The sequence below is a fragment of the Eretmochelys imbricata genome, chromosome 9, assembly GCF_965152235.1.
Source record: "Eretmochelys imbricata isolate rEreImb1 chromosome 9, rEreImb1.hap1, whole genome shotgun sequence".
Classification (NCBI taxonomy): domain Eukaryota; kingdom Metazoa; phylum Chordata; order Testudines; family Cheloniidae; genus Eretmochelys; species Eretmochelys imbricata.
Window position 1 is genome coordinate 57,709,323 of NC_135580.1, and position 27,400 is coordinate 57,736,722.

At 49.2% G+C, this 27,400-nt stretch overlaps 1 protein-coding gene across 1 annotated transcript; it reads right to left on the reverse strand.

Annotated features, from left to right (window-relative positions):
- Positions 1-373: 373 nt before the first annotated feature.
- SPRY3 (sprouty RTK signaling antagonist 3) lies at positions 374-16,555 on the reverse strand. The gene is made up of 2 exons (XM_077826731.1): positions 16,477-16,555; positions 374-7,916 (listed from the first exon to the last, which is right to left on the reverse strand). The coding sequence occupies exon 2, from the start codon at positions 7,837-7,839 to the stop codon at positions 6,967-6,969; it is 873 nt and encodes a 290-aa protein (XP_077682857.1). The 5' UTR covers positions 7,840-7,916; positions 16,477-16,555; the 3' UTR covers positions 374-6,966.
- Between the last annotated feature and the right edge of the window lie 10,845 nt (positions 16,556-27,400).

Genomic DNA, 27,400 nt, shown 5'->3' on the forward strand with positions numbered 1-27,400 from the left:
CATGAGGAGTACCCACCTCACAGCTCCCTGATAATGAAAGCATGAACTCCAATAGTCAGTGCAGCATACGATAGTGCACAGCCACCATAGCGGAAGTTCAGGCTCGGGTCTGCATACAGGTGCGAAACCTGGGTTTCCATTGCACTGTGGACACTCAAGCGTAGGCTTGGAAACTCGAGTCCACAAGCCTGGGTCCCACAGACCTGGGCTTAGTGTGCCATGTAGACCTACCACTAACGTGCCAGCTTGCCCTCTGCCGAGGCAGCAGCAGACTGAGTCGAGCCCATGCCCTGCCTCTCTCTACCCCTCCCCCTGAGACAAGAACAAAAGAGAGGTTTCAAAATTAATATATATATTTTATTGAATGGTTGCTTTCAGTGGCCTGGAAAGCCACCCGTAGAATTACTTCTTTTATTTCAGCAGTGGTTCAGTAACAGTTATTAGCTTGCAAGAGAAGAAAACCAAACAGAAGAGGATGCTTTAAAATAAATAGGTAATTTTTTTATCTTTAAAATAAACTTTTCAAATAAATACTTTATTTTTTCATAACTGGTACAAGAGTATTGTCAAAAAACAGTAACAGGATTATGGCCAGGTATTAGACTGTCTAGACCAGCAAAAGAATTTCAACATGACCGTTGTGGGATGGGCTCTCTTTATACACTGTACAGGATGCCTTTTGTACCAAATAAACAGAGAGTTAGATGCTTCAGTCCTTGGTACTGGGCTTTCCTTTGAAGTCAAGAGGGAACGAGTCTTCTAAGGAGTTTATGCTACAGATAGCTGGGGCATAAGGAGGCAGCAGAGTGAGTAAAGGAGCCTTTGAACAAAGGCTGGGTGTTGGGGAGAGATGAGAAGGGAGACTGGAGCAGCAGTGTGGGGGAACTGAATGGGCCGCATCCACAAATAACAATTCTCATCACTATTGATGTTGGGGTTAACACAGCCTAGGTGTTCAGTGTGCATAGGAACTATGCCCTGATGCTAGGCGGGCAACATAGGCTGCATTCACCACAAATCCCTGAGTTTGCTGTTGACAGGCTCTATCCCACTCCCATTGAAGTTGGTGCATGTCTCGCTGCTGACTTCAGTGGCAGCAGGGCCTGGCCCTCTTTCTCCAAACCCAGTTGCATCACATGCAAAACTTGATTCCCTTTTGGTCAGCACTGATTCACAATGCAGACCATTGAATGTAAGGTTTCCTGCAAGGGACTGATTGAAAGAGACTTAGTTCAACTTGGCTCCCATCTATCCAAAGTCTTTCCTGACCTCACTCCACACTATAATGAAAGATCTTTGGCCCCTTTCCCTATCATCGTCTTTCTAGACATGTGGCCTTTGGGCATCTTCTGAAGTAGCTTGTAAGGGGTGGAACAAAGAATCCATTTCAGGTGGGCCCAGAAATGCAGGGTGGGTTTGATCACAGGCTATCGGTGACAGAAAGCATTTGCTAATGAGCTCTGCACTAGTGTCTCACACTAAGAAGGACCCCTAAGCAGATTGGAATAAGGAGGTGGATGCTAAGTAGTATTGCTTTGCCCATCTGGAATGGATGCTGGGTACTGTATTTCAACTGCATGTAAGCACCCAGCAGAAATGGACTGTGGATACTTCATGCAGAAGAAGATCCTGAACTAGATTTGCTTGACCACCTGAAGCATATCCATTCTCCCTTTTCCCAGGTGTGGAGCAGTAGAAGTCAGAACAGTGGATATGCACAGATCCCCCACAGCTCCCCAGACTTCTGCAGGCTCACTCAGACTGGAAATGCAACAGTTGCAAGAGGCAGCTAGAGAGATCAATAACAAAGTGTGTGCTGGGGATTGGGGAACATTATAAACGTGCCATCCGCTTATCCTCGGGCCAGTCTAGCCATGCAAACTCCAGTATGGTTTTATTGCACTAATGCAATTGTTCTGAAATTGCTATTTTGTGCTTTGGTGCCTTTTGGCCACAAGTGGGGATAGAAAGAGGCCAGGCAAGTAGGCTTAGGGCAAAGGGTGGGGAGTGAGTGAATCTGAGACTAGCCATCAGCTAGAAACCCCTTGGAGATACTCTGCTCAAAAGGGCCATGCTTCTGGAATGAGACTAAAGGTGTTTTCAGGTTCTGGGCTTGGTGGGGACAAGGATGTGGTTCTTTGTCTGTTAGCCTGCCCCCCAGGGCCTCAGAGTGCTGTTGCAGCAGGGGGCACTTCACATCACTCTGCAGTGCCCCCTTCTGGCCAGTGCAGGAGTCTAGGAGGTGGGCAGCACCACACCTTCCTGTGCAAAAGAGAGGAGAGCTGCAAGGTGCAAACCTCTGAGTAGTGTTTGGAGCTCATATAAAGAGGGGCACAAGCAAAGCAAGTGGCTATTAAAGGCCTGGCACTTTTGTCTCATGCAAGTTCTGCAACACACAGGCCAGCTCTGTCTCCCTTTCTAGCAGTAGAATCAGCTGGGGAGGCAAGAACCCACAGCCAGATTCCTTTCCTTCCTCTGCTCCAAAAGTGGGACCAGACAGGGAGGCAGCTCAGACCCTGCATCTCCCCCTTTCAGCAGCTTGGAGCCCAACAGGGTCCTTTGACATAAGTCCCTTTTCCCACATCTAAGTACACTGTAATGCACTTTGCCTATTCCAATTTCAGCTGGAAAACCTACCTCATCCAGCTTTTATTTTCTGAATGAGATCAGATGCAGAACACCACATGCACTGAGCATAGCTTTCCCTGTATGGAGCTGTCTAACAATCAGACTCTGGGAATAAGCCACAGTAAAATCCCAGGTACACAGAGAGATCTGGGGAATCCCAGTCAAAGCTCTTACTCTCTGTCAGAGGACAACTGTAACTTACATTTGGACACCAAGGTGAATCAAACATAAACACTAGATCAACCTGCTGCACACATTTGGAGCCGATCTGATCCCTCCCACTTTGTGGCAGTCCCAGCCAGCACTAGATCCATATCTGATGGTAAACTGCATTTTGACAGAATAGAAGAAAGCTCTACCAAGCTGGAGATCTTGGGAAACTCACAGGGAGACCCAGGTTGAAGATGGACTACTTGTTATTAATTAACCAATTAGCCCATGTTGTTCACCTTCAGACAGATTTTGGTAAATCCTGGCCTGGTGTTTTCTGTCCTTATCTAATAACTAGACTCTCCTGCTGCCCCTCGCCTGGAAGAGGAAATTGATAGTTTTCAATAGAGATGAGTCCCAACTAAGCCCCTGGATCCAAATAAATCTGAACTTCGAAGGGAGTACAACTCAGATTCTGAACATGGTTCTGAATTTCACAACTGACACCAAGAATGGCCCAACCAACGTCCTGGTACTGAACAGTCTTGGATCTGATGTTTTGTGACTCGGTCCAATCTCTGGTTTCCACTCAAGTGTTCCATATTTTACAGAATGTATTGCTAAAAAATTGACAAATTGCAAAATATTTCTAAAATATTACAAAATAGGCCAGATTTCCTGATCCATAACACCCATGATATGGCACAATGTGCTCTCAGAGTGGGAACTTTCACACTGGCACAGAAGAAAGAACATGTAAACAGAAATCACCATGACCTGCCAGTAATCTTCTGACAATTATTGGAGGTATCTGTGGTCGCATAACAGAAGCATAATGCCCATAGACTCGTACTCCATAGGCATGTTGCCTTCACAGGGACTGGAAGATCAGGCCCTTCCCCTCACCATGCAACTTCTCTAGCACTCTGAGGAGTTCACCATTGTGTTTTCATGACATCATGATTCCTCTCCATGGAAACATTCAAGAAGCCATTATCAAGTCATTCCACGAACAAGTGAGAGGAAAAGATGGACTGTGAAGAAAGAAAGTTATTGACTGAATGGACATGCCCACCCCTTTAAAGGAAAACATGAAAAGCAAAGCTGATCAGGAAGGTGGGGGGGTGGGGGTATGTTTGTTTTTTCCCCATGAAAAGTTACACTGATTTTTCATCAAATAAACCTTTTCTAAATATTTTGGGTTCTTATTAAAATAATATAAAAACATTTTTCCATGAAAAGGGGCATTTTACACAAAAATTTTAATTTTGTGGAAGAAGTCATTTTCCATTAAAAAAATTCTTATGACAGAAAATGTTTGACTAACTCTGGTAAAAAGTGAATGGTGCTAGCGAAGAAAGAAGTATGGTGCGTCTCGTTATCGAAGTCCCTCCAATATACATGTCTCTGTGTACATTACTCTTTATCTGACAGCAGAAATTGGAATTATAAATCACACTAATTATTGTTGCATATATAAATATATGTTTGCAATACATTATATAATTTATGGAACAGAGATATGGACTGATCATCTATACACACACACACACACGTCTAGTGGAACTCTCACAGGGAAGACCTGGTGTTTTTCACAGATCACTCTGCATAGCATTGCTATGCTTGGAATTGCTCATTCTGAAGCATTAAAACAATTCATGGCTGTGTGTGTGTGTGTGTGTCATATGAATGCCACAGCTTATATAAATATGCTTCCCAGCTTCCAATGGGACAAGCAAACTCCCACAACATGGTTCTGGACTTGGCTGAAATGGAGGACCCCCACCAATGGTATAACGCAGCAGGGAGCAAACTTCCACCTAGGAATAGAACTCTTGACTTCTCCTGTCTTCTATACCTACTCTTCCCATTCACCAGGCCATTCAGTACAGAGCGCTGTTAGGAGAGCCTGTAAAATACCCCAGATTACCTATAAACCAAGATCTAGGATTAGCACAACTGAGTTGAGATATTCCTTTGGAGTTTGTAAATGTACCAGGAAGCCAAACCTTGCATATGGCACCAGTCACAGCAATATCATGAATATTATTATAATAGTCCTAGCCATAGTAACATTATACTTATATATACAAAAATATATCAAAGTAATTCCAAAGGAAGAGGAGTCATCGGTGGATAGGTGTGTGTGACGTCTGTGCCCTAAACGTTGGAGTGCCTTGGAGGAAGATTTGGGACAGTTGAGGGATTTGTTGCATGTATTTCTCCAGCTCTTGCATGTCCTGTAGCCCTCCCGAACCTTTACTCCAATGGAACAGGAAGGTTATTATGCCTTTTTCTCTTCAGACACACACACACGCCTCTGAGGATGGATGTGATGGTCGGATATAGCACTGAAGGGTCAACCTGGCTTTCATTCCACAGGCCAAGTTTCTGAAGTCGTTGAGGTTGTAACTGAGAGTTTGGCACCATGTTTTTACAGCAGAGATGATTGAGCCGGAAATTTCGGATTACAATCTGGATCTGAACTTCCTCAAGGACCAGGAACATTCAGATTCAGGGATTTGGTTTGGTTTACTATAGGTGTTGACCATGAACCATCACCCATACCCAAACCTCCCCATAGTCTGAAGATTTCCAGACCTGTGGATTTGGTTCAGACCCATCTCTAGTTTGCAGAAGGTGTCACCTGTCTTAGAACACCTGTGTCAATATCAGGTTTGCTTATAGGATGCATACCTATGCAGCCAATCCGCTTTTGTGTAGCTTTCTCTATAATATGTGGAGATGAGTGAGGATGCTGAGGCGCTTTGGCTGAGGAGGGAAGGCTGGCTTCATGCATTACCCATCCTGTTCAGCTTTCTAAAACACAGATCTCCCTTTCCCCACCAGCCCAAAGCTGGAGCCTCAGCTAAGCACCATTTTCAGGCCCAGGCAAGGACATGATCATTTTTACAGCATCAGCACAAGGAGAGAAGTCGGGGTTCTTAATTTTTTTTAAGGTTCAGCTTTCCTTTTCTTTTATTAAAGTGAATTCAGTGCTGGTGAAAGGTACCAGATTGACAGCCCCAGAGACTGAAGGACTCTGTTGATCTACTGGGCAGGGCAGAAGGGCAAGCCTCCTACACACTGCCCTACTCATATATCTCTCTCTGACATCCAGAGTTAAGAAGGAAGGCCAGGCTCCATGACCCACCCAGTTCTTGGCCTCTACACTGAGCCTGCCAACAGGAGTATCACTTGTGGTAGAGGATTACCACCAATGGACAGACTGAAACCACCAACTCACCACTAAACACGTGGTGTTACCTGTCAGTCACCACCAACCTGAGCTAGAGTCACAGTGACACTTTACAAATTGTAAGGCTCTGCAAGCAGACCTTTACCACTCCCTCAGGGTATCCAGTCCCCCTGACCCTCAGCCTGGGATTTAACCTGCTTCATTCTCTTAGCCAAATCTACTTTGAAATACCAATTACTACAGTGAATTCCCCTTGCTGAAGACCCACTGATGTACCCAAGTGAGAGTGGGACTCCTTTCTGTCCACATCACCCTTTCACACCCTTTCCATGCCAGCGTGATCCTTAATCTATCCATGTCCTATTTCCACTGACCAGTGAGCTCCTAAAAACTGGATATTTGGGCTCATTTTCCTTTTTACCTTGAAATTATTGAGAGCTTTCTCTCTTGTTCTGCTAAGGGGAGGGGACTAAGGTGTTGCCATTGGTTGGTACATTGCAGTGGCCCATCTCCCTTTGCAGAGACTGGCCTATAGCACAACAGAATAGGAAACTGAGGGAAAGCCTGTGGGAGGTGCCACTTAGGAAAGCTGCAGAGAGAAAATGGGTTCTGTGGTCTGGTCCCCAGAGGCTTCTAGTGCTTGGACATGTCACCCTTTTGAAACCCACCACAGAAAAACAGCTCCTAAGGCATTTTGAGGTCACAGAGTCCTGAGCCAGGTCCCATGTTGAAAGCCCCCTGTTGATCACGAGTGCAATGTCAGCCTCTGAATCCCTCTGTCCTGGTCCTTTGCCAAAATGTGCAAAACCTGTCATGTGGGGCTTGGGCACAGAAGCACAATTCCTTTGTCTCAAGAACATGCTTCACACTCCCTTTGTGGGGCTTGGTGGCTGGCGGATTGTTCATCTGTTTGCTTTGTGCCCAAAGGGGGTGTGCAGCAGAGGGAGGTGAAGGAGAAGAAGAATAGCCAACTCTGCTCCCCAGGAATGTCATACCGGCTTATCCAGAGTCTTAGGGAAAGGTGTGCCACTGGAGGAGGAGATCTTCCTGCAGACTGTGTTGGTGTGGTTCTGGCAGCGGCAGCCAGGACGTTTCAGACTGTCATAGCCCCGCTGGCAAAGTTTGAGGCACCCCAGCGTAGGGAAGTAGCAGCAGAGGCAGGGCATGAGGAGAGAGAGGAAGCTCATAGCAGCCCAGCGGGCGCAGCAGGACCCCGAGCTGCAGGAGCAGGGGTCATCGGCACAGGTGTCCTCATCGTCAGTGGAGCAGTGGTAGAAGAGACCCTTGACGCAGCACAGGCAAGTCCCATAGTCGAGGAGACTCTCTGGAGAGCAGAGGCAGCGCTGGTTGCAGACCCAGCAGGAGGGCAAGCTGCGGGTGGCTGTGCAGCGGGCGCACTTACAACGCCCACACTCCTCGCAGATGAAGAGGTGTCCAGAGTGCAGAGTGGCCTTCTCCACCACACCTTTCAGCGGTTCCTCGGGCTTCAGGTCACCCGCTCTGGGCTGTGTCCGGATGAGTGAGTGCCCAGAATGTGAGGGCGTGACCCCGCTCAGCAGCCGCTGGTCCGAGGCAGTGGTGCTGTGAGACACAGAGCTGGCAGTGCTGGAATGACTCAGGTGCTGCTGCAAGGCCGACATCTGGTGGTGATGGCTGTGGCTGCGGTGCAGGTCCTGGAAGGTGGAAGACACCAGGCAGTCCTGAGACCACTCTTGCTTGTGGGCCTGCTGTGAGAGGGATGGGTTGGACCGAGCTTGCTTGAAGGAGACGGCAGGTCTCTCCACATAGTCATTGCTGGCACGGATGGAGCGTATCTGGTCAATGGAGAGGACTTGTTGGAAGTCCTCAGCAGGCAGATCCATTGTCTTGTCACTGTTGAGTTCAGCCACTCTGGATGAGAGCAACAAGGGCTTGCAGCATCAGGGCACATCGGAAAATCCTAGGGAAGTGGAACAGAGCAGGAGAGAGAAAAGACACCTGAATTACAACCGTAACTCCAGCATTGAAACAAACCGGGAAGTAAAGGGTGATGGGAAAGCCATGGACAAACTATCACAGGAGCATAAACACCAGGGAGGGAGAGGAATTATTCCACTGGGCATAACTGGGAGGACTGGAGTGAGTATGAGGACAGGGAGACTTAGTCGGCTATTAAGAAACATTTCTCAATGGTGAGGTCTATTGCTCTATCACCAGTCACTCAAGCAAAGAGTAATATTTTGATCTTTGCTAGCACTTCCCAGCTTCAGATCTCAAAGCACTTTGCAAATACTGAAGAATTAAGTCCCACACCTCCAATGTAGGGAAGTATTGTCCTTGTTTTAGAGAGGTGGCAACTGAAGCCCAGAGATGTGAAGTGACTTCTCCAAAGCCACACAGAGAGCCTGGGACAGAACTGGGAAGAGAATGATGATCTGTCCTGGTGTTTCCACCCCACCCACCCCACCCTTCCCTCGCTTGCACACAATGCTGAACATATACTTTATGGATCAATCCCTGCACTGGACAGGGATGAACAAGATGAGCCAACATCTCAATCTCTGATGTCTTTGATTCAAACTTAGTTTCCCAGTGTTTTTTGTTGGGGTCTCCAGAGCATTTCCATTCATATCCCATGACACGTAAAGATCATGCTTACTTCTTTCATGAGCACTCAGAGAAAAGCTTTTTTTTTCAATAGTGACAAAATGTTCGTGCTAACCAGATTTGCTCTAGGCAATTGGGGTTTGTCAGAGGATATGCTACCTGCATAGAGGCTGCCAGGATTTTGTTTTCAGAAAGCAGTACTTCCTGATTCTCACTGCAGCACTGGAAACTCATTCTGGCTTTGTGCCAGGTGGTCACAGGGATGGGAACGGTCTCCAACCATGCTTTTTAGGGGAGCCTCAAGGTGAGACCAATATTCAGGGGAAGATCCATGGATGGAAGGTATTTGCCATCTGACTCAGATTCAGGGATTAATGCTCTCTCATGATGACAGCATTTCTGGACCTGGGTATGGCCTGTAGGAGGAACAATAACCTAAGGTGACCAGATGTCCCGATTTTATAGGGACAGTCCTGATATTTGGGGCTTTGTCTTATATAAGTGCCTATTACCCCCCACTCCCTGTCCCAACTTTTCACCCTTGCTATCTGGTCACCTGACAATAACCTGAGCAAGACACCTGTGACCTTAGAATATGGGCAGTCCTTGGGGGAGGAGGAAGAAAAATGTGATCAGGATTTGCGTGCCTATGGATTCTAGTTACAGCCTCACGGAGCTAGATAGTTCTTATAGTGCTTCTGTGTGCAAATTGGGGTACAGGAAGTGTCCCAACAACACCTAAGGAGGGAAAGTTAATTGTTTCGTGTTGTACACTGAAAACAACCCCAGCCTGGGTTGCAAATCATTTTAAGTCATGATCTTTTACTGTACCTATTGGTGGTATCTATCAACAGTATGTATTTTCGACTGACAGCTGTGTTGCTATGCAGTATTTTCTGGCTTTCTTAGAACAATCTGTCCTCATCTTGCAAGTTCTACAGGCAACCATATGCTGCATGGATGTTTTCACAGCCCACAGTTCTGCAGAAGGAAGCTATTTAAATACTGACCCTCTTCACTAGCTTTAGACATATTCAGCAAACCAGTCTGATGATGGCAGAGAAGAAGACTTGCCTGTAGGCCAGGAACTATGGGTAAAATACTACCCAGGCAATATACAAAGTGGAGAGAAGATTGACTTTCATTAGCTAGGCTGACCTTGAAAGAACAGACAAGAGCAAAGGCAACTTACTTTGATTGTTAAAGTGAGATCTGTCCTGTCCCTAGTCTTCATAAGGAAAGAAAAGGCAACCAATCTGATTACATTGTATTGTATTGTGCTGCTAAGATCTCCAGTCTGCTTTAAGGGAGGAAGGGCTTAGGATCAACTGCTTAAAGAGACTTCAAAGATGCGCCAGAACTGCCTTTGCATAACAGTGGATTTTCAGCATTTCTTAATAAGAGTTGGACAAGTGGTTTCAGTATTTTTATAATGCCTTCTCTCTAGCCACCATCCCACCAGTGGGGGCTGTTCTGGCTAATGATCCAGACCAGGTAGCACTGACAGTAAATGTGGGGTTTTCTCAGACAGGTGGTTCCTAGTCAGATGGATAGCCAGAAATAAGACCAGAAGAAATTAATTTAAGAGGGAAGGGTGAAGTGCGGGGAAGGGCAATAAGATCCAGCAAATGCCAGGACGAATACAGATGGCCACGAAATGTACCAGACTAACAAGATGTGCTCACAATCTCCACTCTGTAATGGACAGTCTGAATGAGCTTCTCCCCAGAAGTGTACATTATTGACTGAATGGGTTCGAAGGGTACAGAGTCATTAGGTGTAAATGGCAGTCTGAGCTAGTGAGATACAAGGATGCTGAGCCATTGTGATGGCTAATTCAAGGGAGTTTCTGTGTGACTCCCAACCCAGTGGGTGCGCAAAAACATCTGGCCCTAAGGAACCCAAGGTAGTCCTGGATGTCTAGAGAAAGCGGGGTAGGGAAGGCACATGGGCTCATAGGACTTCCATGCTGCACCGCTAATGTGTAGGCTGGACAGCTACAGTCCTTGAGACCTCAGATTATGAATAACTAGTTGAACTGGTAATACAGTATGTAGGACCACACAGAGTGAACTTGGAGAATGAATTTGGAGAGCACAAGAGCCTGGAGGAAAGGCTGAATGAGAGGGGATTGAACTTAGGAAGGAAGAATCCCAGGTATTGCTACAGGCTGGGGACCAACTGGCTAAGCGATAGCTCTGCAGAAAAGGACCCGGGGATTACAGTGAATGAGAAGCTGCATATGAGTCATCAGTGTGCCCTTGTTGCAAAGAAAGCTAATGGCATATTGGGCTGCATTAGTAGGAGCACTGCCAGCAGATTGAGAGTAGTGATTATTCCCCTCTATTCGGCACTGGTGAAGCCACACCTGGAGTATTGCATCCAGTTTTGGGGCCCCCACTACAGAAAGGATGTGGACAAATTGGAGAGTCCAGCCGAGGGCAACAAAAATGATTGGGGGGCTGGGGCACATGACTTATGTGGAGAGGCTGAGGGAACTGGGCTTATTTAGTCTGCAGAAGAGAAGAGTGAGGGGGGATTTGATAGCAGCCTTCAACTACCTGAAGGGGGATTCCAAAGAGGATGGAGGTAGGCTTTTCTCAGTGGTGGCAGATGACAGAACAAGGAGCAGTGGTCTCAAGTCACAGTGTGGGAGGTCTAAGTTGGATATTAAGAAAAAACATTTCACAAGGAGGGTGGTGAAGCACTGGAATAGGTTACCTAGGGAGGTGGTGGAATCTCCTTCCTTAGAGGTTTTTAAAGCCCAGCTTGACAGAGCCCTGGCTGGAATGATTTCGCTGAGGTTGGTCCTGCTTTGAGCAGAGGGTTGAGCTAGATGACCTCCTGAGGTCTTTTCCAACCCTAATCGTCTATGACCTTCTGTGATTCTATGACTTTGTCCAGGGCATGTGAGCAGTACTGATGCTAACTCCACAGCTGTGCCGCAGTATAGGGCCTGGCCCAGTGGATCACACTCAGGATCTAGAGAGGCACCAGAGGGTAGGATCTGGATCCCATAGGACACTAGATTTCATGCAGGTAGCATGAACTAGCTGGAGAGAAACAGGACCCAGAAAGCACAGGGTTTGGAACCAAGACCCAACAGGTAGGATATGAGGGCTTAGAGGACAGTAGAACCCAGCAGTTTTGAGGGTAGTACGACTGGGTGCTAGAACACAGAACTTGAAAGTTACTATAACCCAAAGAAAAGGACATGGAAACTGGAGAGCACTGGGACCAGCAGGACTAAGCCCTGGTCTACACTTTAGGTCGAATTTAGCAGCATTAAATCGATGTAAACCTGCACCCGTCCACACGATGAAGCCCTTTAGTTCGACTTAAAGGGGTCTTAAAATCGATTTCCGTACTCCACCCCTGACAAGTGGATTAGCGCTTAAATCGGCCTTGCTGGGTCGAATTTGGGGTACCGTGGACACAATTCGACGGTATTGGCCTCCGGGAGCTATCCCAGAGTGCTCCATTGTGACCGCTTTGGACAGCACTCTCAACTCAGATGCATGATTGTTTGCCGTTGCTCTGACGCAGGGAGGGGCGACTGAGGACACGGCTTACAGGGTTGGCTTCAGGGAGCTAAAATCAACAAAGGGGATGGCTTTACATCAAGGAGTATTTCAGGCAGGACTTCACGGAGGGTTCCAATAAGAAATGGTGCACCTAAGTTATTGTCCTTATTGGAACAAGGAGGTTAGTCTGGCCTCTGATTGATACATGGCTAGATTTACCTCGCTGCACCTTCTCTGTGAGTGACTGCAGTGTGACCTAGAGGAATGACTCCCCTAGACGGGGGGGGGGGGGGGGAAGCAAATGAGTACAAAACAAATCTGGTCTATTTCTTGTTTTGATCCACTCCATCTATCTTTTACATCTTTGGCTGGCAGCAGACAGTGCAGAAGGACTGCATGCTATCCACATCTCATGGCTGCTTGGCAGAAGATGGTGCAATACGACTGCTATCCATCCTCATCTCTTGCCTGCCCGGCAGAAGATAGTACAGTACGACTGCTAGCAATCTGTATCGCCTGCCTGCTCACCATAAGACGGTTCAATGACTGCAGGACTAAAGAGAATGACCTGGTCAAGTCACTCCAAATTTAGTCCCTGCGCCCATGTCTGCCCAGGCGCTCCTGGCCGACGTGGCCAGGAGCACCTCGGACACGACGAGGACGGCTACCAGTCGTACTGCACCGTCTGCTGCCAGAAGGCAATGGGTTGCTGCTACTGTGTAGCAATGCAGTACCACATCTGCCAGCACCCAGGAGACATAGGGTGACAGTTACCTGAGCGGGCTCCATGCTTGCCGTGGTATGGCGTCTGCACAGGTAACTCAGGAAAAAAGGCGCAAAACGATTGTCTGCCCTTGCTTTCACGGAGGGAGGGAGGGAACGGGGGCCTGTCGATATGTATCCAGAACCACCCACGACAATGTTTTAGCCCCATCAGGCATTGGGATCTCAACCCAGAATTCCAATGGGCAGCGGAGACTGCGGGAACTGTGGGATAGCTACCCACAGTGCAACACTCCGGAAGTCGACTCTAGCCTCGGTACTGTGGAAGCACTCCGCCGAGTTAATGCACTTAATGCACTTAGAGCATTTTCTGTGGGGACACACACACTCGAATATATAAAACCGATTTCTAAAAAAACAACTTGTATAAATGCGACCTTATTCCATAGTGTAGACATACCCTAAGATAAAGGACTCGAAAGGCAATGGGACCTGCAAGGCTTGGACACTGGGGCCCGATAGCTAGGTTCTGGGACCCGATGGGCACTAGAATCTTGTGAACAGGAAGTTGTACTCAGATGATAGGATTCAGGAACCGGCGAGATAGAGGATCCAGCAGGTTTCAGGACCTGCTGGGCATGGGGATCTGGCAGATAGGATTCAGGATACTCAGACACATCGGAGAGGATTCCAGATTGCTGGGCAGGAGCCTCAGCAGAGAAGATTTCCGACCCAATATGGGCTAGGACCCACTGACTACAGTACACTTCAAGACCTGCTTGGTCACTGGGACTCAGTGGAGTTGACTCTGGACCTGTTAGAATCTAGCATTCAGTAGCTATAATGCCAAACCTGGTGGGTACCAGGGCCAAGAGGATGTGATTCAAGGTTCGGTGGAGGCTGGGCTCAGAAGATATGATTCTGGACAGGATGGGCACTAGGACCCAGCAAGGCTCCCGATGTCCAACAGGATAAAAACGGATTGAATGACAATAAATTGTTTGCCATTCCGGATGTGATGAATCCAATCCAGCCAGCAGGATGGACCGAAATAGATATTGCAGGCAAAGGTAAAGGAAAAAAGTCAGGGATGAATAGGCAGGGAACTGGCAACTGCTGAGAGAAAAAACTACTACAGCCTGTTTCAGATCAAGAGAACAGCCCATTCAGCAGGGAGTAGCAGCGGCAACAGGAGCTAGGAAACTGACCAGGGGTGGGGTGGGTTCAAGATTCACACAGGAGCATTTCTGTCTATCGATGTATCTACCTAGACATATCCATGCCACCACAGATCAGTGTGTCGAGAGATTCACAGGCCAGATCTTCTGCTAGGGTGAATCGGCAGAGCTCAGCTGAATTCATTGGAGCTGCACTGATTCACACCAGTTGAGGAGGTGGCCCCAATACTGTGTATTTAGATGCCACTAGGGCTTGCTTTCCTCTGGATCCAAGGGTATTGGAACAATTTGTATAGTGGGGGTGCTGAGAGCCATTGAACCCTATATATGATGGAAACCACATCAGGCCTCCTAATTCCAGCACCAATCTGGTCCTATAAGACTATCCGTGATAGTGTTACTGGGCTGTGTCCTGCAAAGGGCTGGGGACGTGTGACTCCCAGCAGGTTCAGAGGCAGCTGCAGGAGTTCAGCCCAGCTGGGGATTTGGCCCATGGTTGAAGTTGCAAACCCACTGCCATAACAATTTCCTCATAGCTGTGGGGAGGGGTCATTGTCAGCTGAACTTTTATAGTCTGGGTCTCAACCCAAAGGTGAATTATACTGGAAAAAGTGAGCAAAATCCATGCACTTATTTCTGAGCTCTAGATAGCTATCTTTGTCTGTGTGTCTATCTATCCCCATACACACCCCTTTATCTCTCTGTATGTCTGACTATCCCTGTACATATTCTTTTGTCTGTCTATCCCCATACTCATTCTTTTATGTGTGTGTGTGCATATATATCTAGCTCTGTCTGTCTGTCCATCCCCATATACGATAGATAGATAGATAGACAGATCTATCTATCTGTCTATCTATCTAGCCTCATACATCTTCCTCTCTCTCTGGAGTTTGTATAGAATCATTCACCAGAGTGTCTAAGCTTTTGAGAGCATGAAAAAAAAATCACACTTTTTCTTCTCCAACCCCCTTTTGGACTCCAGAACACCTGGGTCTCCTCTGGTACACACACCCTGCAACTCCAGCTGAGGTGATACCCATTGCCTGCCTTCTAATTCAGCCTTTCCCTGGCAGAGGAAGAGGGGAGGCAGAACGGGGGGCACTGCCATGATTTTGAAGGACAGCACTCCCACTCCCACCTTCTTGTCCAGGAGGCCTACAGCCCACTGAAGCCTGCCTGCTGCTGTCACATTCGCCTTACAGCTGATTTTTTCTGTACCAAAGGAGCCTGGTATCTCCTCCGGGCCTTGACATACCCACTTTCCCCAAACCTGGTGCCCAGTGCAGTTCCCATGGCAGCCTGGAAGTTTTACTGTTGACTTAAGCAAGTCTAGTCCTATTTCCACATACACCCATAATAACCCCATTAAAAACCTGAGTGCGCACAGCCATTCATGCCTCTGTTCTGAGTCTGCTTTCTCTCCTGCCTACAGTACTGTGTGTATTTCATATCATTAGCCCCTTAGCGGAGAACCCAGACCAACCACCTGGCTAACAGGCAGGGGCCAGCTGCTATTCTGCCGCGCAGGTACTCTAATGAGACACTTCCAACCAGGAGACCCTTTACCTCAGGTTTCCCTCCCCCAGCCCCGACGCCACTATCTCCCAGGCTGATGATCGCTGCCTGACAAGCCCCGGAAGCAGGGCAGTTTTATGGCCCCGGGCTACCCCAAACCCTGTAAAGTCTGTGCGATAATGGGCCATAGGGCGAGATTGTAAAGGCAAATGATTCACAGGCGCTTTCAGCCGCAGGAAACATGCCGAGCAGCCAAGAACGAGTTTCACAGGGCCGGGCGGGCGGGCGGGGAGATCGCCTCTACCCCGGATTGTCAGCCAGGCGGTGCCGGGCTCCTTTCTCTCCTTCACCATCCCATGCCTCCTGCAAAGGCTGCCTCCCTGTGTTCCTGGGGAGGGACCGCGGGCCTTCCCCGTGGCCGGTGCTATGCGGTTCAGCTCCCGCACCCACCCCCAAAGCGGGCACCCTGGTGGGAGTGCACCTTCTCCAGCCAGCGCCTCCGCCCAGCCTCACTCCCAGAGCGGGGCTTGCTTGGGAACCGGGCGAGGTTCTAGGACTTGTCGGGCACTGGGTTACCCGCTCCCGGGGTCTCGGACACAGCGGCCAGGCTAACACAAGCCTCAAGCCGTAGTGCCCGGAAACTGCTGCGCTGGATGTGCGAGGCGAGCCGGGAGCTCGCAGCCCGCGAGTCGCCACAGCCCCTGCAGGGCGGCGCTAGCGGTGCCACGCCGCGCCCCGGCACCCACTGGCTCCGCAGGCTTTGCGCGGCTCAGCTCTCCCGTGCGCGCCCCTGAGCCAGCGGCGCATCCCCGCAGGGCGGCGAGGAGCCGGAAAGGCAGCGCCCCGAGATCGCTCGCGAGCTTTGGAGTTCTGTGCCCCCCAGCTCGGTGCACGACAGCCTGCTCCGCTCGGGGAGACAGCCGGGGGTCTCCGCGGGCATCCGGTGTGGCAATGGGCAAGGCGCGCTTACCTTGAGGCCAGTGCAGGTCCATGCTGCTAACGGCACCTTCCTAGCTGGGGCCAGAGCCCCGCACACTCCTGGGCCGCCTCTCCCTGGAGAAAGTCTGAATGAAAACTCCTGCTCGGTCCTCCTCAGAGCCAGGGCAAGACCCGCTCCTGCCGCCTCTCCCTGGGCTGACCCGAGCTCGCGGTCTATGTATGCGCGGCTAAGGGCTAGCGAGATCCCGCTCTACAGCGAGCAGCCTGGACGCCCAGGTTCCCAGCCCAAACCCGGCCCGTCCTCCCTCTGCAGCCTGCTGGGCGGTGCGCGAAGCCAGCGTGAGCTGGGCAAGGCGAGGTGCTGCGGGGGCTAGTCAGGTAGGTGCTGGGGGTGTGTGTATGGGGGGTGGCTCTGGGCGGGGGGGGCTAGGGTTGCTGGCTGGCGATTTGTGAATGCAGCTCTCCGCCGCGCTCGTCTTGTGAATGGGTGAGAGGGGAGGGGTTTGCTGCTCCTTGGTACAAGCTCGGTCGCTCCGACCCCCCGTTCGCTCCCTCTGTCGTTCGCTTTCCCGGAGCTGGAGCTCTTAATGCCTTGGCTAAGTGGCGTCATCCAGCTGAAATTGAATCGGCCCATTAGAACTCCCCATAGGGCTCGGTGTATCCGCTCCCTGGATAATGACTGAAACAGAATTAAAAAAGAGAGAGAGGAAAAAACCTAACCGTATTAAGGAGGCTCCATTTCAATATTTCCGTCTGGAGAGAGCTGCCTCTCCCCTACACCCCCTTCCCCAAAACTGCCCCTGGCAGCGGTTCTGGCCCCGGCTCACCCCCCAACCCCTCACTTAATCCCTGAGTGGCTGAGCTCTGCTGGCTACCCTGATGGTCTGACCACCTTCTTTTCTCCATTTTCCCCCTTCAGCTCTTCTCTTTCTCCATCTTCCCAGCCTGCCAGAAATGGGGAGTCTGATCACCTAGAACTCAGAGACTCTGAGCTCAGAAGGGACCATCCTGATCATCTAGTCTGACCTCCTTCACATCTCAGGCCATAGAACCTCACCCACCCACTCCTGAAATCGACCCAGAACCTCTGGCTCCCTTACTGCCGTCCTCATATTATGGTTTAAAGACTTCACATTACAAAGACTCCACTGTTTACACTACTTTAAACCTGCTGGTGACCTGGGTTCCAGGCTGCAAAGGAAGGCAAAAAAAACCCCAGGGTCTCGGCCAATTTAACCTAGGAAAAAATTCCTTCCTGACCCCAAATATGGTGATCAGTTAGACCCTGAGCATGTGGGCAAGACCCACTAGCCAGACACCTGGGAAAGAATTCTCTGCAGTAACTCAGAGCCCTCCCCATCTACTGTCCTGTCTCCAACCGTTGGGGATTTTTACTACTAGCAGTGGCTGTTGGGCCACATGCCATTGTAGGCAGTCCCATCACACCATCCCCTCCATAAACTTACGAAGTTCCGTCTTGAAGCCAGTTAGGTTTTTTGCCCCCACTGCTCCCCTTGGGATTCTGTTCCAGAACTTCACTCCTCCGATGGTTAGAAACCTTCATCTAATTTCAAGTCTAAACTTGTTGATGGCTAATTTATAGCCATTTGTTCTTGTGTCCACATTGGCTCTTAACTTAGATAAATTCTCTCCCACCCAGGTGTTTATCCCTCTGGTGTATTTATAGAAAGCAATGACATCTCCCCTCAGCCTTCATTTGGTTAGGCTAAACAAGCCAAGCTCTTAGAGTCTCCTCTCATAAAGTAGGTTCTCCATTCCTCCGATCATCCTGTAGCCCTTCTCTGCACCTCTTCCAGTCTGAATTCATCTTTCTTAAAAATTCATCCATTGCTCATGAACAGCTCAGAGGTGTCAACCCTTGCCAGACTCTAGACCTGGCCACTTAGGGCCAGGTTTTCAAACACTGGCCTCTGGTTTTGTTCCTCCACACGTGAGCACTCTTTGCACCCTCAGCGATCTACAGTTCAGGGCCCGATTTCCAGCTCACTGGCAGCAGTGACTTCAGTGGAATGGATCCTGATTCAGAGCCATGGAAGTGGGAAGAGAATCAAGTGCTTGGATGCCAGCATAGGTTGGTCTGGGAAGGATGGCCTTGAGGTTAAGGCAGTGGCTTCACACTCAGAAGAGCTGGGTTCTAGAGCCTTGTGACTTGCCTCCAACCTGATGGGATCCTACTACAATGTTCAGTTGGATAAACAGTGGGACCCTCTTGGGCTCAGGTTGGGTCAGGTCAGCTCTTCTCCACGCGCCTGTGGGGGCAGCTGTACACTCCGGCAGCTGGCACCTCGCTGTGCTGCACTCCAGAGTGGGAGTGCCAGCTGAGGAGTCATTGCACAGCATATCCACCACAGCAGGGGCTGCAGATGGCAGGAGCAGTGCACACTGCTGCCTGTGCCAGCCCTGGCAGGAGGAGGAGAGAGAAGCCCAGGGGCAGGAAATGGTGATGCTGACTCAGGGTTGGGAGATCAGGTGGGGCGGGGGAGAGGGGAGCTGGGCTGGAAAACCCTGCCTGGTTTGAGCCTAAAAATTAGGCCTGAGCAAATCTCTACTGGGTGCTAGTCCAGCTCTGCCACTGACCTGCTGTGTGACCTTAAGTAAATCACTTAATCCCTCTCTGTTCCAGTTCCCTGTCTGTCAAATGGGGATAATAATCTCTCCTTTCTTCCACCCATGTCTATTTAGCCTGTAGGCTCTTCAGGGTTCATGTTGTGTGCACGTTCAGTGCCTAACAAAACGAGGGCCTGCTCATGGAGGGCTGCTTCTGTAATACAAATAAGTACTAAATTAAACCTGAAAGCATGCAGCCGCAACCACAGATGCTCATCTAAGGCCAGCCTGGAAATGAGCTCCTTCTGCTCAGATGTGGGATTATCTGCTCCCCACATTAGGTCTCATCCTGATCCCTACTAGTTAGAGGTTTGTTTAAACCCTGAAGTATGAGGTTTAATATTCCTTCCACAACTTGCTAGCCTTAACTATTATAACTGGATATTCTTGTTATCTTTAGAAATGTCCAATCCCTTTTTTAATCTTGCTGAGTTCCTGGCCTCAACAACTTCCTGTGGCAGTGAGTTCCACAGTCTAATTGTGCATTATGGGAAAAAGGATTTCCTTTATTCAGTTTTGAATTTGCTACCTTTTAATTTCCTTAAATGTCTCCTTCTTGTGTTATGAGAAAGGGCATTTATTTCCCCTCTGTCTACCTTCTTCAGGCCATTCATGTTTTATACCCTTTATCATTTTCCCCATCATGCCAATTTATACCATCTGAGGATCTGGCCCCTAATATATATGTATATATTTATTTATGTGTTTCCCTGTGTTAATAACCCCTGAGATTAGCAACACTGTATGAACCCTGAAATCTCAGTTACTTTCCTTCACTTATCAGAGGGGTAGCCATGTTAGTCTGGATCTGTAAACACGGCAGAGAGTCCTGTGGCACCTTATAGACTAACAGACGTATTGGAGCATAAGCTTTCGTGGGTGAATATGTCCACAAAAGTTTATGCGCCAATACGTCTGTTAGTCTATGAGATGCCACAGGACTCTTTGCCTCTTTTCCTTCACCTGTTGCCAATGGGACAATGAAACTAGACCAGTTAGTTTCACTTTCAGTTTCTCATGAGTTTCACTTTCTGGTTCTTATCTACTTCCTGTGTTTGGATTTCCAATGCTTCAAGGGGTGAATTAATTCCCCCTCCCCACAAAAATATTTTCATTGCTTTTTTTTTAAATTCACGAAAATGTTAAAGAAAACAAAATAGATACATTTGGAGCATAAACTACTTAGTTATGAGTTTCCGTTTTAACATAATGAAGCCAAGGCAGAGTTTAGCATTATTTTCTAGACATGTTGTCCATCCACCTCCAAGTCTAACCATCTTTGATTCTGCCTTTGCAGACAGTCTAATAATTAACCACCATGAATCAGCCTGGAAGCACTGAAGAGTAGCAGGCAGTGCAGTGGGGAGGGAGAATATCCTACACTGAAGCAGAAGATGTCTGGTCTCTGCTGATGCTACAATCCAAGCTGTGAGGGTTGGTTTTCAGTGAAATGGTAGGGAGGGTTTAGGAAAACCCATGTCTCTTCTGACTGGCCAGCCCAAGTTAGGGGGGTGCTGCTGCCCCCTCACTTCTAAGGGCTAGTCTACGCTGGCAAGGTTAAAACGCCGTGGCAGCGTTTTAACGTGGCTTGTGTAGTCGCGGCAGAGCACTGGGAGAGAGGTCTCCCAGTACTCTAAACAAACCCACCTCCACGAGGAGTGTAGCTACCAGCGCTGGGAACGCGGCTCCCAGTACTGGTGCACTGTCTACAGTGGCACTTCACAGCGCTGAAACTTGCAGCACTCAGCGGGGTGTTTTTTCACATCCCTGAGCAAGAAAGTTGCAGTGCTGTAAAGTGCCAGTGTAGACAAGCCCTAAGGTTCTGTGATTTTAAAGCCAGAAGGGACCATGATGGTCATCTAGTCTGTCCTCCTGTGTTATGTAAAAGTCATTTAAAACAATATGAGGCTAGAAGCTACAACAAGGTGCTGGGATTTTGTGAGAAGATCACAAATTCAACCGGGGGCGAGGGGCAGGGGGGCTGAGGGGAACACAGCAGACTCCTCCTGTCCCAATTAACAAAATCACAGAGGAGGATTAGTCAGGCAAGCCCAGGATTCCAGGCACAAGCTAAACAGAAACCATGATAGGAGGAAGGAGATGCAACCACTCATTAAAATCAAATAATTCATTTGGCATATGACACTTACTAGCCAACAGAAAATATGGAGGTACTTTCCACTGTTTTCTCCCTTTGAGCCCAGCACAGCTTCCTAAGAAAGAAACGACTGTGCATCCTTTCGAGCCCATACCTCATTCCTGGCTGTTCCAAACTGCATTCATTCTGGTAGAGTTGATGCAGTTATGCCAGTCTGAGAGCAGACTCTGGCCCTCTGTTAGAGCCAAGTTCTGAGTTCCTTACTCACTTTGCAGCACGCAATGAGATTTAGTCATTGACTGCAATGGGAGTTTGCTGTGAATAAGGAGCTGGGCTGAATAAAACCTTAGCAAAGATCTCAGGATGGTTTGAGATTGAAACAGACTGACAGAGCTTGTCTGGAACTGCCTAAACTGTTGGCATCCATAGATTCTGCTGAGAAAGAGTTAAGTGGGTTCTGCTGACCCACTGAGGCAGGTGGTTCAATTTGCTACTTGGATACAAGGGAGGTGGGAGGGGCTCTCTGGGAAAAGAGGATCCAGTGTGTGGGCTGAGAGAGAGGAGCCATAGCTGCACTCAATCCTGGGGAGCAGGTTTGAGCTGAAATTTCTCTTATTGTTGCTTTGTTGATAAAGCCAACCCTGGAGGGGGGTTGTTATTCTACACAGCGTGTGGGCTATGGTTGTAAGGCAGGTGGGGAAAGGCCCTGCTCACAGAGATTTTAACAGATTTCTACATCTGCCACTGCATTTCAGTTCCTCTGTACTAATACACAAACACACAAGCAGCAGCTGAGTGTATAATGATGATGATATGTAGGTAGCTGTAGTTGCTGTGCTTTCCTCGTGCCTTGTTGTGGGTATCTGACAGCTTGCTCAAGGCTTTGCAAGAACATGAAGAATCAAACACAAAATGTCCCTCTGCTCACCTGCCTGTTTGTCCAGTTACATTTTCTGGAGGGTTCTGTTTGTGATATTGTTGGTGGTATGACACTTTGCATTTATGTAGCTCCTCCTCTGAGGATCTCATGGCACATTACAGACATGAACAAGTTTAGCCTCACAGTGCCAGCACACAGTAAGTTAACATTAGCATCCCCATCTTACGGATGGGGTAGCTGAGACACGGAGAGAGGACATGACCTGCACAAGGTCACACAGCGAGTCTGTAAAGACCCTGATAAGGAACCCAGAGCTTCGCACTCTGAGTCACCTACTTTGACCACCCAAGACTCAAACGTGCTTTCTGCCTGAATACCTGCTGGTACTGGCTCTCACTGATTCTCCCTAACTGTAGTAAGGTGGTCACGAGAGGGTTAAATGGGTTACCCAGAGTATTACGGGATGGAGCCAGGCTCCACCCCTCCCTTACCTACTGTTTAATCAGACGGTGTTTTCTCCCCCACACCTACACTGTTGTGATGCAGTTAAATAAAGCAGCAACTTCCCAGGCTGCAGTCCTGTGAATAGACTTATTTCTGTTCCACTGAGTGGTCCCTTTACAAAACTAACTGTGCACTAATGCAATGGACTGTGGCAACCAAGGGATTAGGGCTCCCTGAGGCATATAGTATGTTGCCAAAATGGATGGTGCCCGTAAGGGGTTCTTCTGTAGAAATGTGTCACTGCTGGGAGATTTCTGAACCACATCTTCCAGCCCACGTTTCCAGGTTGGGCACACCATAGGGCAGCAGTTCTTCCACAATGTTTGCAGCAGCCAGCTCTACCCATTAGTCATCTGTGACAAACTCATTGCACTACAATGCCATGACCTTCTCTTGGTGCCCTCTTTTTATTTTGCCCATGTAGTGCTGGGAAAGGGTCCCAGACCGGCTGCCCCTGCAGACAGAAGGCCTCTGGTTATCCACAGGGCAGGTAGACTGCAACAAGGCAAACTTCCCCTTCATTGTCCTGCCCATATGCCCAACCCTGATCCGGTGAGACCACCTCTACCATGGAGAAGGGAACAGCATTTCCATATCCCACTCAGCTCTTGGCCTCTCCACTCAGACTTTCAATGTTGGCGCCAAATAACATCACTTGTGATGCTTTTCTAATGGGGAAGATTGTTTCCACTAGGAAATGGACCACAACTGTACTTGATAAGAAGTCAAGGGTGGAGGGAGAGGGACAGAAGATGCAGGTAAAAGGAAGACGATGTGTTCTGTGCAGAGGACATGGCAAGATTTCCCAACAGGTGCTTTAACCTTAGATAACAGGCTGTTTCTTAGGTGGATGGGATCTAGCAGGCCTGAAGGTTTCACAGCATAGGCCACTGGGACTGCATCTGGAGAGCATTTTCTAGCAGCAGTCTCCAGTGCCCAGTGTGCACCCCCTTCACATGACCCAATTCACCTCTGTACTTTCAAGGCATGCTTGCTGATTTCTGTGCACACGTGCTTCCCAGGTGGCCTGCCTCTCTGCTGTTTGACTCCCTCCCTGACTCACACGTGGCCTAACTCCTGACTACTGTTCCCCCCTTGACTGCCAGGGATGTGCGCTGCTCACAGCTAGCTGCCCCTGTGAATCACTGGGCATGAACTTCCCAAGCATCCCTCTCTCCAGCTGCCAATCCCATCAGTGAATCGAGGAGACATGCACTTCCCATGCAAACGGTCTCCCCATTGTCTGCTCTAATCCCCCACTCCTATAGCCTTGTCCTTCTACATGACCTGCCTCCCTGCTGCTGCTTCCATCCCTAACTCCTATGGACATGAACTCTCTGTATGAGCTAGCTACCCAGTGCTGGATCCCTCTTCAGTTCCCATGACATATCCTCCCCATGCAACCTGCCTCCCTGCTCCTTGTTCTAAGAGCCAGCCCTAAGAGACATGGCACTTGCCCCTCTGCCTCCAGCTCCAGTCCTTATGCACATGCAATACACCTCCTGGACTTTCTGCTACTCCCCTAAAGCCAGGGATGGCTGATAATGTCACTCAGGCTGGCGTGGTGGCATTTCTGAATTTCCTTGCTTTCAGCCCGCTAAGTTCCAGCCTCAATGTGACTTTAACTTCAGTGTGTGTGTGAGAGAGAGTTGGTATTAAATTGCCAATCTGGTCACATGTTGCTGGGGATTTGGCAGTAGCTTAGCAGCACCGCCCCCACATTCACTTTTTTGGCCAGTGCAACTCCTCTGCTTAACGTAAGGCAGAAGAAGTTAAGAATAGGAGAAACCGGAAAATGAAAAAGGACGAGTCATTGTGAATGTCAGGAGCTCCTCAGCTGCGGGTGTGAGAGTGTTCCAGCCCTCCCCTGCCCGCTCTATGTGACAGAGGGAGAGAGGATTTCATTAGCAGGCTATTTTCAGAGCTGACATCCTACCCAACACTAAATATAGCTGGTCCCCTCCTCTCAAACTGGGGTTTCTTTTCTGTTAAAGTTTAATAAACCTCTCCCTTATGTATCACAGACCTTCCTTCCTTGTTCTTCTCCCTCCTGCCTAGCTTTTACTTTCATGCCTTTCTTTCCCTTGTCACTTCTTTCTTTCTGTCTGTTCACCCTCTTTTCTACCATCCTTTCTTTCCTTCTCCTTCCCCTCCCCACAGCCTCCTCTTATGGCCACCTTTGCAGGACATCACGAGCCACAGGAAGGACAGTCGCAGCCAATGAAGCTGCCTGGCTTGGGGGAAGGTTGTTAGCTGGGCTGGCTGTGCAGGGGACACCCAGGATGCGCTCTGGGCCCTGCATACCTGATGATAGGTTGAAATGTGGCAAGACTGAGGTTGCCTGCCAAGTATAGGAATGGGTACCCAAACCTTCCAGCACGGGAATTCAGCACCTTCTCGTGGCAGCCAGGCAAACAAGCACTGAAGGACACTGCCAGTCTAGCCTCCTGCCCAAAAGACAAGGGCAAAAGGAACCAGGAAGATGGGCTCAGGAGGCTGGGCTGAGACACCTGATTTAGAATTGTATTTGCATTCCACACACAGCTGGTTCCTATTGTCCTCAGCCGTTCTGCGCTCAGCCGGACTCGGGGGCTCACCACTGTGCCCAGAAAAGGGGATCCCCATTGGGGAACTAGAAGCCCTAATGCTGCACCCCCAGCAGAGAGACATGGCCCCACCTCCCAGGAGCTCACTATGGCCCCACAAGAAAGATGACACCCAGCAGAAAACGGTGGGAGTGCAATGGCACACCTTGCTAAAAGGGAGGCCCTGTGCCTCACCCCAGTAGCAAATGAGGAAGCTGCCGGTTGGGGCCGAGGATGGGGGAGACCCAACACCCCAGGAGGAATGGGAGGATACGAATGTTGTGCCCCAGGGAAAACAAGGGTCAGCCCCAGGAGAAACTGGGGAAGTCCAGCACTGCATGCTGATATCAGATAATCACTTAGAAAATTCCTTGAATAAAAATCTGTGAATATTATGAATGATGTCTATTATGGCAGTGCCTGAGAACCAACTGAGACCAGGGCCCCATGTGCTCAGCCATGTGGCCCAGATCTTCAGTGACTTCAGTTGGTGTTAGGTACCTAAATCCCTTTGAGGATCTGCCCCTGTACAAACACAGGGTAGCGGGTGGTCCCTTCCCCAAAAACCAGACAGATGCAAGGTGTGGAACACACCAGCCTCGTGACCAATGGGATGGCAGCAAACATCCTGTGTTCAGCCCTTGGCATTGGAGACTGATGAATTTTGGGAGCATCCCAGTCAAGCTGAGCCAGGGTTGACTGGCCTGACTACAGGGGAAGCCAGCACAAAGTTTGGAATAACACCTTTGCCCACCTCAGTGTGGGGCATTCTGCACACAGCTGGGGTCACCTCTAAGGACTTTCTCCTGCGACTACAGCTAGCCTACAAACGTGTCCTTCCCTACCTACAAGCCTTTGCCCCTTTGCCTAGCCATCTCCAGGGGCTGTGTGCAATTCCCTTCCTTCATTAATACTGTTACCTTGAAGGTATTTATAGACTGTGAGCCTGTCCCCACCTTCAGCCTTCATTTTTCTAAAGGACAGAAATTTAACTCATTCCATTGCTTTTACCGCTGTGTCTGCCCCCATCCAGACTGGAGAGGTACAGTGCAGTAAGCAAAGAGGTGGCTGGCTGTTAGTAAGGAGGCTGCGGTGTAGGGGACAGTGCCCTGGGCTGGGATTAAGTAACCTAGGTTCTATTCCTAGCTCTGCTACGGGATGACCCTGGGCAAGTCACTTCACCTTCCTGTGTCTCAGTTTTTTCATCTGTGAAATGGGGATGATGCTACTGACTGGCTTTGTAAAGCGCTTTGAGATCAACTGATGACAAGCACCAAAGATGAGCTAAACTCAGACAAATGTTATATATTACCTCCACCCTCCAAAAGGAGAAACGTGTGGTGACCTGGCCACAGGGCTGAGTCACAAAGAGGTGCCCTTGAGTGGCAGATGGCCAGAGGATGCTGGGAGAGACGCTGCCAGAGGAGGGGGCAATGCCTGGCCAGTGTTAATCCCCAGAGCCGCCAGGAGGCAGCACCACTAGCAGTGTGCACCCCGTCACACCAACCTATCTGGTCTTTGTGCATCTTCTGATTTTACTGGCCCAGAAAAAGGCCTAACTCTTGCTAGTCCTGCAGAGATGAGACAGTTGGGGGCTGCGTTCTAACCTTTGTCACCCTTCTCTTATAGAAGTGCTGTGGGGTCATTAGTAACTGCCCCTTAGCAGAGGAGGAAGAATGCACTTGGTGCTAAGGTGCTAGATGGGGATCCAGGGTTCAGGCCTCAGCCCTGTCACAGGTGAGCTCGGACAGGACATTTTGTCTCTCCAGGCCTTGGTCTTCCTGTCTGTGAAATGAGGCTAACGAGACTTCCCAGCCTCAGCCAGTGTTGTAAAGGTAATTGGCAGCTAGGTGAGACTCTCCAGCAATGCGTCCCTATTAACCAGCCACTGGCCTGGAATAGCCCAGCCAGTGCTGCACACCTATGGCAAGCTCTACGTCTGGCCAAGTTGATGTTAAGAAGATTTTGGCCCCAACGTACTTTATTAAGACAATGAATTAATAACAGAGCCTGCTGTGATTCTCTCAGTAGCATCACTTCTTTTCTATTCAGGTTCTTGTACTCTGCCCATCACCATGGAAACTGGGCACCAGCATGTAGGGCATACCTCTGGCTCTGAGCTAGTGGATTTAGGTTAAGATGGAGGTCCATTGGTAGAGTTGTATACGGGGCCAGGACTGGAATAGCAGGGGCTGTGGTGGAAGATTGAAGTGCATTGGCAGAGCTGTACTGGCACCTACAGCTGGATTAGTCACGTGGG